General features: G+C 41.4%; 1 protein-coding gene across 2 annotated transcripts in view; it reads right to left on the reverse strand.

Annotated features, from left to right (window-relative positions):
• Positions 1–1,887: 1,887 nt before the first annotated feature.
• LOC125905544 (netrin receptor UNC5D-like) overlaps positions 1,888–12,984 on the reverse strand; it is a 236,520-nt gene continuing 225,423 nt past the window's right edge. For both annotated transcript variants that reach the window (XM_049603559.1, XM_049603561.1), the window contains 4 exons: positions 9,247–9,396; positions 7,604–7,768; positions 7,169–7,347; positions 1,888–4,994 (listed from right to left, as the gene is read on the reverse strand). In XM_049603559.1, the coding sequence (XP_049459516.1) occupies positions 4,796–4,994; positions 7,169–7,347; positions 7,604–7,768; positions 9,247–9,396 (693 nt within the window). In that variant the 3' untranslated portion in view covers positions 1,888–4,795. The remainder of the gene's footprint in view (positions 4,995–7,168; positions 7,348–7,603; positions 7,769–9,246; positions 9,397–12,984) is intronic.

Consider the following 12,984-nt stretch of genomic DNA (forward strand, 5'->3'; position numbering starts at 1 on the left):
ATGTTGTGGGTAATAGCTCAGGAAACGGTCTCTCAAATCGAATGATTCTTTCCTCTTTTGAGAGCGGCTATAGAAATAATCTTTTTTCCAAGAAGAGCACGTTTGTCGCCATTAACCAACGCTGCAGCTCTGCAGGAGGTCCCAGCTTTGAACAGATAAGATTGCTCTTCCAGGTGGCACTATGGGAGACATTCATCCACAGTTGTCAGCATGCTGGAAGTTAGCAGAAAATCCATGACCATATGTTACTGGAAAGAAGATGTTGATCCCAGAAAGAAGAAAAAAGTATTTGAATAATCCAACTGCAATAAAAGAGTCAACGTAGTATTAAGTATGGGAGTAACAAAGATACATGCTGGTACCCTTTATTGAGGATAAGAGTATGGTCACAGCATAAGTGTCATTAGTTTCATGTAACTTTGACAAATCACTTCAAAATGTGGAATTTCCTTTAAATCTGGAGGCTCACTTACATTACAAAGGGTCCATATTAATGTGGTTTATACTTGGAAAATCTCAACAATTATTCTGCTCATGGAACTCTATAGTTCATCTGATTAGACGAGGACAAACCAATCTGAATAATTTCAGTGCTTATAAGAGTAATTAAAAACGGGATTTCAGTCAATCAAAAGTTGCTTTAAGCAGCTGACAGTATGCTAGATAGCTCTTATAGCCCAGAGGCCAAGCACTCTGGTCAACGTATCCTTGTACAGTGGTTCATGTGGCATCTTATGAATTAGTGCCCCATCAACGGTTAGGTTTGGTTACATGCTTAATATAAAGTTACACGGAAGTAAAACTCCGTGGGTTAGGTGTAGGAAAGTAAAGTTACTGAGGTTAGGTTTAGGGAAGTATAGTTACGTGGATTAGGGATAGGAAAGCAAAGTTATTAAAGTTAGGTTTAGGAAAATAAAGTTAAGAAGGTTAAGTTTTGGAGAAGACTCATGGTCTGTGACAACACACCTTAAATTACCTCAAAGTTTACTTGGTTTCACATGGGAAACAAACACCAGTCTCCTGGGGGAAAGTCCTGTGTTGGTTTGACTATTCCACCACCCCAACCTGCCTTCGACACACATTTTAACTCTTATATTGTTTACTGCTTTACTCCCCACAGCGCATTGGGTCACGTGATCCCAACCTTCACCATTATGAGTTACTGGCTGAAGATTATTTGGGTTATATACAAACTCTGGTGCATTACTTTTTGTAGGTATACGTACGAACAGTGCATGAGAATAACCGACTCCACTACTGCTAAAGCTAGTTAAGCAGCTATGCTAAAGACAGATACCACTAGCATCAAGAGGTTACATTAGATTACTGTGAGGCTTGTCTTCAGTCAGGATTGTGATAACAATAATCTTGGATTGTCTGTCTGACTGAGACAAAATAAAAACTACTGCACTGTAAAGTAGAGACCCTGAAGGTCGGACTGTCACTTATATGGTTACTAATAGAGCTGTAATGATTAGGTTATTCATCTATTAGTCAATCAGCAGAAAATTAAGCTTTAATGCATAAAAAAAATTAAATCACTGATGTATTTTTAAATACAAAGAATGGACTTCACTGGGCTGTTTCCTGTATCTTACATGCATTAGATCCTGCTGTCTGAGTCAGTGCTTTAAGTGGCCTCCATGTGAGTCAGTTTCTTCCAGGTTTAAATGTATTCCAAGCTTTGGCCTTTTTATGCAGTGACCTTTTCAGCTGATAGTGAAGAATCAGTCCCTCCGCATAGAAGTTTGTCTGCACATGTGGTGTTCTCTGATCCATGTAGATGGCTTGCAGATAGACTACATGTTTGCATTATTTCCAGTTTGATCATTTGGCAGTCACGGTTCAGTGAAAACAGATTATCAGGACCTCAGACTATCGAAGGACATACATATCTCTGTAGTTAGATATCTCAGAATATTTCCATAAATACATAAATCAAGAGGAATTTTCTTTTCCACTGTAGAGCCAGCATGAGCACGCTTGAATCTGCATCCTTCTTTGGGAGTTTGAAAATAAAACTGGGAGTCTTATCAAATTAAAGGTATTCTTTGCCATTTTGGGAAATGATCTTATTCATTTCCTTGCAAAAAGTTTGAAGAGAAGATGATACCACTCTCAAATCTGTCTGCTTAGCTTAGCTTGGCATAAAGACTGGAAACAGGGGAAAGTCAATGCACCCAACCAAGAAACAGTCCTACGCATTAGAGCTGTGATCGGGTCTGACCCTACAGGGAATTTTCTGTCAAACCTGAAACTAGTCCAAGCCAGGGCAGCAGTTTTTGGGCCCAAGCCTGAACCAGAAATCTCGCTGAAATGTTTAATTTTTAAATATTAAAACATTTATTACAAGCTGAAGTCAACTAAAGTCTCTTCAGTGTGGGAACAGACATTTGTGACACCATCTCAGACATGTGCCTTCTCTCACTGAATGGTCAGCACTGTCAAAAAACTGTCATAAGTAAACTTAAATAAAGATTGTATAACATTTCTCCTCATTAACGAGAGGCGGGGTCTGGATGGGTTGATGATGACACAGCCTATACGTGATACCTGACATAACACAGAATGTAAGGTTTGCATTTTAAGAATAAAAAACAAAACAACAACAAAACTGCAGAACAAACAAACAAACAAACAAACACATACCAGAAAATTGAAGAGAACCTGACCCAAATCAAAATGGGTGAATTTTTCAGAAATTACAGCCTGCCTTGGCCCACACCCAGTGGGCCACAGAGAATCAAAGCTCTACTACACCTAACCCACTTTAAACTGCTAACTGTTGTTTTTATCTTAGGGCGATTCATGTTTTTGCATTCGCCATTGTAATTAGCAGCCCTTCTGTGAACCAACAACGTGAACACTGATTTTTAACGTAAAACTGCTTTATTTAATGTTTTTGTTGGTTTAGATCACCGGGTCTGTTTGTTTGGAGAGGAGGAGACCTCTCCAGATAATTTGGCTCCCAGTAAATACCTGCTGAATAATAAATACTGAAGGAATTGTAACTGGGAGCTCATGCCTGGCACATGGGAGAAGTGTCAGCTGGTTGCAATTTGCAGTCACCACCGCTGAGGTGATGCTAAATCCTAAGAATCCTGCACACTGCTCCTTTAATAGAACCAACACCTGACTAGCTGTTTCCCCCTGCTTCCAGCACTAATGCTAAGCTGAGCTAACTCCTGGCTGTAGCTTCATATTTACTGTAGACAAACAGTGGTATCCATCTTCTCATCTAACTCGATGAATGCTTATTTCACTAACTTAACAGTTTTGTTTTTTTTAAAAGGCCACTAATTACTAAGATTTTGAACTGACAAGAAGCCTCTTTCACAGGTGACCACCTTGTGACTTGGCTTTTGGTGCAGTTTAAAAAAGCTAAACAATGCAATATCAACATGGTAAAATAGCAGCAGAGTGTGTTCTTAAATTTCTTTCTGAACATTTGATTTTGTATCTAAATGTTTCATCTCTTTGCTGAACATAAGTTTTAAAGGTTCACAGAAGCTGATTCCTCCACCGTACAGTATGTTGTGCTGTCAGGCCCTTTCAAGAACTGAATTCATTAAGTAGGTGAAAAGACAGAGCCAACACAGAGTTCAACACGAAATCACTTTATCATGTTTAGGGGCAGGTGGAGCAACTCTGCCAGGGGAAGAGAAGACAGAGGAGTGGGAGTGAGAGTTGGCTACTTGTCTCCAAATAATGATATCCAAGAGTGATCCAGATGACCCAAAAAAGGGCAGCTCAAATCAAGCCACACTTCAAAAGTCAAAATTTAAAATTCAAAAGTCAAAAAAATAAAAAAAGAAGTCCCATAGCGAGGGTCTTGAAAGAACACACCAGTTAACCAACGCCAGCACTTTGCAGTGTATGTAATGTTCCCACTATCTGTCTGGTATGAAATCACTTATCACACAGAGAGACATTTATTTTCCTCCAGAATAAGCAGAAAATCATCAGTGGGGTAACTTACCCTCTTCTGCAGCCTTTGCTTTGACAATGTGTTCTGCAAGTAGGGTTGAAAGTGTTTTACATGTGGATGTTTAAAAATGATTATTTTCCATGTGATCCAAAGAGTCATCTCTAATACAGCCTTACATCTTTTAGCAGGTGGACATCACATCCTTTTAAATGCTAAACAGTGTCTCCAACTAAAGTTCTGACAAAATTAATATCCAATATTCCCTCGGTTTTCTCCTTTAACTCCAGCACTAACATTAGAGACACGCTGCAGAAAAGAAAAAGGAGTGTTAATAGATCTTGGAAAATGAATGACAACATAATGACATTACACTAAACATTTTGACAGCCCAGAAGACTGTTTGAGGGCAAGTGCCAGCACATCCAATCCTGGGAAGGTCACAACACCAGCCTGACTGGCAGTCTGTCTAAAACACACTCCATCCTACGCGGAGAGTCCTCCTCACACAGATATCCATAATCCTTGAATACAGGTTATCAAACCTGTCAGGAGTTGACATTTCTCAATCAAAAATGGGTGTGGGATTCTTACATCCCTTTCTAAAATGTCCTGTCAGTGCCTCTCAGTAACACAGACACTTCCCCATTCATTTCCTCCTCTCTCTCTTGGTTGTTCCTTGATTCCCGTCTGTCTGTATGTGCTATTTGGTTTAGCAGAGGTGTTCCTTTAGTAACAGTCCAAAACTGAGCTTCCCTGCTGTCCTCTTTGCGCCTCCTCATCCTCCTCATCATAGGTTAGCTAGTACACCTGATCATCAGTGTTCATGCAGTAAAGGTTCATCATTATTTGATCTGTTGTAGACCCACCCTACCCAAGTTTAGTGAATTCTGAGTCCCGTTCTTCTCTGTTGCAGCCAAGAGTGGCGGTCCTGGGGGACTGGACCTTACCGATTTCTTCTAGGGCACTGGCCAGAGAGTCCAGGTCCCCTGTGTCCTGGTGCTGTGCCTCCCACAGACTCAGAATCACTGACGATGGGCTCTCCTGACATGCAAAGTAGCACAGGTTCCTACAGGCCAAGGAAAATTGAATATTATATTAGAGTGGGGATCACATGGAGAGGTGTAATTGCTGAGAACAAGTGAGAGTACCAGTTAATAGCAGTTCAGCAATGAAGTGATTGCTTTGCACTAATTATGCTGAGAAGGCCAATGCAAAGACATTTTAAAAGGTAATATTGCACTTCAATACAATCACAAGAGACAGATTAAAAAAACAAATGTCCAACATTAAACCGGCCAAGGCCAAACTGTCCTGACTTGTAGTCCCTAGTATGTGTGAAACTCCAGAAACACTAGATGCTACATTTCCCTTAATACAAGTCAGTAGCATCTTTCATTAGACATTTCCTGCCTGCTGAAGAAACACTTCTTCCAGACTCTAGCCACTAACCGAAACTTGCCATGTAAGCTTTCTGTTTTAAAATTTCAAGTCTCAAGCCAAAGCCCAGACAACCCTGATGACATCACTATGACATCATCAGGATTATTTATTTTTTTCAAACAGAGGAGCAACAGAAAACATACTACTGTTTTCAAGGGCTGAGTCGTGACCTTCCCCTCGTGTCGAGAAAGCCGAACACCATGCACAAAACTGGTGGAATGCCCCTTTAAAGGGTAAGTTTGGTAAGTTTCATCCTGGACCCTATTTTCCCAAGTTGTTGTGCCTCAATGACTAATGGGAACATCAATTTCTGAAACTGGTCCAGTAGTGAGTGTGGCCCCTGTGGCCAGCAGCGGCGAAACAGGCTGCAATGTAACTTAAAAAAAAGGATGTTGCTCTTTAACAAAAAGGTCTATCTCTATAGGGATCTGTTCCATAATGTTGTCAGACACTGAGCCTGTAAATGGCAAAAACAGGCACATTTTGGTTTCTTTTTCAAATGTTTTACTTCTTGTCTTGCCACACAGATATCTGACCATTAGTCAGTCAGTAAAAGTCAAAAGTAAACTGATTTGTCTGAGGTCAACAAAAGTATGGGTACAGTGAAATTTAATTATGAACACATGGTTTACTGCATAAAAAACAAGCTCCAAGCAACATTTCACTGATATTGATTTCCTCCCCATGCTGTTGTTATAATGCCTATCCAACAGAGTGCACTGTTTCATTACAATGGGATTTCCTTTGTTGCCTTCTACCCTCTTCTCCTTTCAATCCCACTTTCCCTCCTTAGTATGATGATGCTCCCACACATACAGAGAAACAATTACAGAAATATGCTTAACTAGGTAGACACATTCCCATTACATGCTTCTTGGTGTGTTTGACTGGGTTGAAAAAGCTCTGAAATCCTTTCCCCATTCCTCGTTCACAGATGTTTGTTTTCAGACTCAGTTTAAGTGAAATTCCTTAATCACATAGTTTCTGTCACAGTTCCTTACTTAACGTTTCCCTCTCATGTTTCTCCAACTGGCAAGAAAGACAGAATACTCACTTTCAGTACTTTTTTTGCACGATGGAGCTGACTGCACAGATCTAAGAGTCTTCATGGCTATAAGCTCTTGATTATTGACTTGTCTTCTGAAGCACAAATAGAGATCACCCCATTCCACGCAACTAAAATCCTCCGCAGCCTACGCAAATACTGACCTGGCACAACCTCTGGAAAGTTTAGCAGGGGGTTGAAGGATGGAGCACATGTAGAGATGCTGCTAATGAAGAGTGCCAACATGAACACATATTCTTGCCAGAGGCTGGCCTGTCAGCGGTCTCAGACCTTCCATCTTATTACTGCAAAACACGGCATCTTCTCTCCAGTTATTCTGACTGTGCTAAAGTTGGCCCTTACATCTCTGCTCTCTCCCTCTCATTCTCTCTCTCTCTCCCTCTCTCTCTCTGTGTGCATGTGTTTCTAGATCTATAATGAAATCAGCAGTGTGGCGTGTAACTGAAGGCTGGTTGGTGATGGGAGATTAGGGCTGACACGGTGCCTAAATTCCAGATTAAAAATAGTATTCAAAGTGGGAACAACGTTTACACAGAGGAGAGACCTGAACATGCAGCATTCCTGCTTTCCTTTCATCGATCCGTAATAACACCTGAACAAAGCTATTCATATATATGATGCATATACCTAAGCTTGTGTAAGACATGCATGACTCAGCAAGAGGTAAATGACAACTGCGTACTTTAAAGAATGAGACACTGAATGCAGGTTTAGCGCGCTTTAACATCTGGTACCTGTCTATGTGGAGCTTTTGAGCCAAGAGCTGCCAGTCCTTCCCCTTGGCGTTAGCCGTGTCAAAGGTGGCGCTGATCCGCTGACGGATGGACAGGGGGATTTTAAAGGCCCTTGACCCTGTCTGAGAGGTGATGGTACAGTCTGACTGTGTGAAAAAGGGAACCACTCCCTTTTCATTCTAACAGCAAGCAAAAATCAGAAAAGAAAGAGGTGTCAGGGTGATTTTGATACTGCAGCTGGAATTCTCAATATGAAGACAAGGACAAAGACTTATCAAGACAATTTGCAATCTATACATGAAAAGCTCCCTGAGAGGCTCATTAAGCAAGGCCTTAAATCAAATCAAGAGTTATTCAGTGTAATAAAAGAACCTATTAACAAGCCGCTTGACTGCCCCGCGCACCGAGGACACCGTTTCCACGAGTGCCACTCACCTCCACCACAGATGTATACACCTGGAGTATCTGCTCCTCGCCTTTGACCTGTCGGATGCCGATCTTACAGGAGAGCTGAGAGGAGGAGTGGCTGTATCGCTCCAAAGAGAAGGCACACTGCAGGGGACGCTGGTTACTGGCCCACACCTGAGAAAAGGAGAACTCCTGTGGAGTGGGGACAGACAGACAGCGGTCAGGGAGGAAAGGATTAGACAGAGGGGACAACAAACTCATTAAGTCAAAGATGTTAGTTATTTGAGTCCTGCTTTGTCACCCACTTTGCTGTTTACATGATTAATTAGGACTCAATGAGTGGCCTCTTTAGACAATCAATGATGTTACCTAATCAAGCGGTTTACCCGTTAGACAGAGCACCAACAGGCATTTAGAGCCCGAGGGATGAAAATGTATCCCGTTAGCATCTGAGGGAGCTGAAGTCATTAGTGCAGAAAAATGTAATAAATTATACATTGTGTTTCTTACTGTTGCCTGGGAGAAATAATCAAGTTACCGTACTTTGTTCAACTTTTGCATATAACCAACAGTGCGGCTAGTCTTACATGCAATCACTGGGTCAATAAATATTACAGACCCGAGCCCACATCATTAGCAGAAATAGTCTATGTAATGACATAAAATCATCCTCTGGAGATTTTTTTTACTAAACGCACAGGCCACATCATTAAATTCAGACTTTCCAGGCCTTTTTTTTTGCACTTAGTTGGCTTGTTATGTTTTCTTTTCCTAATTCTGATTATATGCCTTGAATATGCTTGCAAATGCCAATCTGTTAGATCAGGAACTGTAATGTCATCATGGAATTAGGACAGAGATGCCTTAATTTACCCAGTTTGCACTGCATTTCCCCAGAAAAGTGACAGCTGAAAAACCAAAAGTAACAGAGCTTTGGAGTAAATGGGATCTAAAAGGCCAATTTCGACTTCCATTACTAACTACTGTGTGACCCAGACAGTGGCGCAGTGAGAACAGGTCAAAAACACTGTTTTACGGATGAATCATCCTCTCTTCACATCCATCAGACAGGAAGATGGCTACTTGTAAAAGCCTCCTTTAGACAAGAGTGGTGTTCTGAATGAAGGTCTACAGTCATCTTCCCTGTAGGACCCTCACACAGCAGCTCTCCCCTCTCCAAGAATACCTTGTTGGTATTCTGGATGTACTATGGTGGGCTAATTCTACTAATAGGATGTCACTGGTGGGATAAACATCACAGGGCAGAGCAGAACATGCAGCATGTAGACCCCCAGGAAGATAACTGGGAGATGTGTGAGTGTGTATGTGTGTGTGTGTGTATTGTGTGTGTGCCTGCCTGGCGGTCATAATTAATTTTGTAAGGGTGTGTGTGTGGGTGAGATAGCTCGCTTTAGTGATCTCCTGCTGTGCCCTTGCTGCCGTCCTTTGGCTTTGATGTGACCAAGTGAGAAAACTGGTAGAGGAGAGAGTTCTAATAGAGGAACAGAGGATGCTGAGAAGATGAAGGTGCACAGCGTCCCTCTGTGACCCTGAGAAAGCGGAGCTCGGTATACATTAGTGAGTAAGTAAGATGCATATACAGTAAACTTGCTGGCTGCTTGAATTCCTTTGCGCTAAATGACACCAAGTCACAGCTGTAAACTGCCTACCTGGCAGGTGGTGAAAGGCTTGATGCTCCAGAGTAACTGTGGGACGTCCTGGATGGACACCTGGAGGCTGAAAGTGTTGCTCCGGAACAGCATCATTTTAGGCTCCTCCAGCAGCCGCCCGCCCCTGCTGCGCTCGCCCACTGCCACCTCCTGATAAGGAAAGGTATGGGTTGTTTTTTTCAGGGGGTGGGCCGGGGGTTAGGGAAGTGGAGAAGAAAAGGTAGATATTTTATATGGTTGACAGACTCGGTGTATCAAGCCAGGCCTCGGGTACAGCACACAGCTTTTCAGGTACAACAAAAGGTTTCTGTTGATATTTATTTATGTCCTCACACAGGAAACACGCACAGACCAATCTCAGCCTGGTTCATCTCCGGTGAAGAGTGAAATTAAAAAAAAAAAAGGAAACTGTGATGGGTCATTATTAAGATACATAATAATAATTAAGTTTATGGACTGCACTTCTATAGCACATTTCTATCTTGACGCACAAAGAACTTTGTAATGTTGTGCCTCTTATTCACCCACCCACACACATACACACATACACACATACACACACACACACACACACACACACACTGAGCAAATGACTTAACTGATTAATTTAGAAAAGGAAAAAGCAGACTGATTGATGATGAAAATAATTGTTAGATGCAGCCTTCATTACCTGGCTGTTCATGAAACAAAATTCCAAAAAATAAAATGGGAAAAACCCACACAACACAAATTAATGCCCAAAGTAAGACAACAAAGCTAAAACAAATACACAGGTTTAAGTAATGACTATTTATTGGGTTTTAGGTTGTGTGTGCCCTGGAAGACTTTAATCTGTTGGTTCTCCACATTAGGAGTAATGCTGTGACCATTAAATCAGAAAAATAAATTCAGCTAAATTGGCCTCTGATGGTTAAAGGGACAGTTCACCCCCAAATCAATAATGCATATTTTTCCTCTTACCTGTAATGTTGCTTATCAGTCCAGATTGATTTGGTGTAAGCTGGTGTGAGAGATGTCTGCTGTCTCTCAAATGGAGCTAGATGGCTCTCAGCTTGTGGCGCTCAAGGTGCTAAAAATACATTTGAAAAACTCTAACTAAACTACACCTTGTACTCGATTTGAGTTATCAAAATAGGTAAAATCTCATTTCACTGTAGAGCTGTGCAGAGTGTATTGATTTGCTCAGCCCCTCTCGCTCTCTCTCTCTCTCGCTCTCTCTCTCTCCCTCTCTCTCTCTCTCTCTCTCTCCCTCTCCCTCTCCCTCTCTCTCCGTTTATCATGAGACTACTGCTGCGGGATCAGAACTCTGAATCACACACAAACAGTGACAGGGCTAACTGTTAGCATCACTTGGCTAACGTTACCCAACGGTTATTTACAGGTTTAATGACAGCGTCTAGCCATTTCAGTGTCTGTGTAGATTAACAGCTCAGTGTCGGATGTGGGGCTTCTGCCCAAGTGGCAAAATATGACAGGTAGTGAGCCTCTCACAGGTAGGTTGTGATCAGCTGTTGCTGCCCCCCCAACCCTCACCATCACAAATAATTCTGTGGGAAACACTGAATGCTCATAATAATGCTTTCCGAATCTGAGGCATCACAAAAGGATTTGCGATTTTCACTTCCCCCTGCAAATTTTTTTGAAAAAAAAAAAAAAAAAAAAAAAAGGACTATAAACACTGCAACATGCATCATAATTTTTAAAGACATACTGCCATGAAATCAAACATTTTAGGCTGCAACAATCACAAACACAGCCTGCACAAACCAGGAGGGACTGGCTAGCAGTATATGTACACTTCTTTCTGCACGGTGATATGATTAGCGGGTTTAGTTTAGTTTGGTTGAAAGAAAATAGTTCTTTCATGAAACTGCTCACAACAAGGTCTGTGGATTATTTTGAGTAATCAAGTCATGATTTCTGGAGAGAGACATTACTGTTGAGTTTTTTAAATGTATTTTTTTTTTTTGGCGCTTTAAGCACCACAAGCCTTTTGCCATAGTTCCACGGCATTGGAGAGAAGGCAGACATCTCGTCAACTCGCACCAAAGCAATCTTAATTGCTAAATAGAACTGCAGGTTAGAGGGAAAATACATATTTTGTGATTTGGGGTGAAATATCCCATTGAGCTCAGGAACAGCCCCCATGAGCCACTGTTTCTCACAACACAAACTGGATGAAACCGACACACTGCATGGGTGACAAACCGACATGGCTAGAGCCAAACAGGGAGATAAAGTTGTTAGTCAAACATGTTGGTTGTTCACAAAGACAAGACATAAACAGAGAAAAAATCTCAACAAAAGTCTTTTGTCAATATTATGTTTTCTTTCCTTCCTGTCTTGAGGTATTGTGATTTTTCTTAATCTATGGAGAACAATAACATCTGTGTGCATGTGTTGGTATGTACTTGCATGCTTGTGTTTACATTATCTGTGTCTTGGGATTGGGAGGGGTGAGTCCGGTATGTATGGTGTTGTTTCTCTCAGTCACACGGCACAGAGAGGGGGAGAAGGGCTTGTCTTGAACCTGATCAATTCCTGCTTCAAGCTCACAGGGGAAATTAATTGTCGTATGAAGCACAAACAAAAGCCAACAACAACAACAAGAAAAAAGAACAAATGAACAAATAACCATGTCTGACTGATGGAGAGGTGGGGTGAACCGGCTCTTGGTGCCTACATCCAATTTCTTTCAGTTCACATGCAGTTCTACCTCTTGAATGAAGCTGAAAGTGAAGTAAGGCTGGTGGCAACACAGGATACCTATCAGCACTGTTTAGAAAAGTTGTGTGTGTTTATGAAGATAGGAGACAAATTACTCTCAAGAAAAGTATATTTTGGCTGCAGAACACTTCAACAGAACTAAGTGTGTTTGTGTTTCAGTGCCCACACTGCAAGCAGGAGGGCAAACTTTCCACAAAGCACCATTCAGGAGCGCAGTGTGACGAACTGGTGCAGCATCTGAGAATGTGTCTCATTTTAACGTGTTCAAATACTTGTCACATGGAATGCAATGCTGAAACACATTTAATTAACAGAGAGCAAATTAAATTACGCAAATTAAGGGCAGAGAAGCAACCTTGGAGCATCTGTTGTCTTTGTAATTAAAAGTCCCTCTTTGTCTCCTAGTCATCAAGCATCTCCCAGTGGCAATGTTACTGAACAGGCAGATCTTCAGTGGAGCACAAAGAAACCCAGACAGCAATTCTCCCAGGCAAAACCATCAGCCACAACCACCAAACCCCTGCAATTTAAATTTCTTATATACTTACTTCCACAGAGGAGGTTTTGTTTTCAGTTCAATTCGTTTGTAAGCAGGATTACTGGAAACTAATGGCCTGCTTTTTGTGAAACTTGCAATATAATTTTAAAGGTGACAAAGTTCAGCAGTGACAAAACATAGCCAAATAAAGCAATATGACTCATTATCACAATCCACACTCACAGGTACCAGTGATCCTCCTGGGTAGCCTACACTTGCAGCTGCTCACACTTTATACAGAAAGCAGTTGTTATGGAGCACTTGCTTGACATCACTCTATTATTTTTTGAGATGTATGCAGGCATATATAGTGGTTGTGCTTGCAGACTGGACTAGTGTCATTCTAGTTATATCATATTAGAATACTGGACATGAATATTCTGTCCATCGCTTTGCTCCAAACTGAAGTATCTCAAGAACTATTAAAGAGTAACTGAATCCCCAAACTATTTAGCAGTACTATTTTTAATCAG

Source organism: Epinephelus fuscoguttatus, linkage group LG18 (assembly GCF_011397635.1).
Source record: "Epinephelus fuscoguttatus linkage group LG18, E.fuscoguttatus.final_Chr_v1".
Lineage (NCBI taxonomy): Eukaryota > Metazoa > Chordata > Actinopteri > Perciformes > Serranidae > Epinephelus > Epinephelus fuscoguttatus.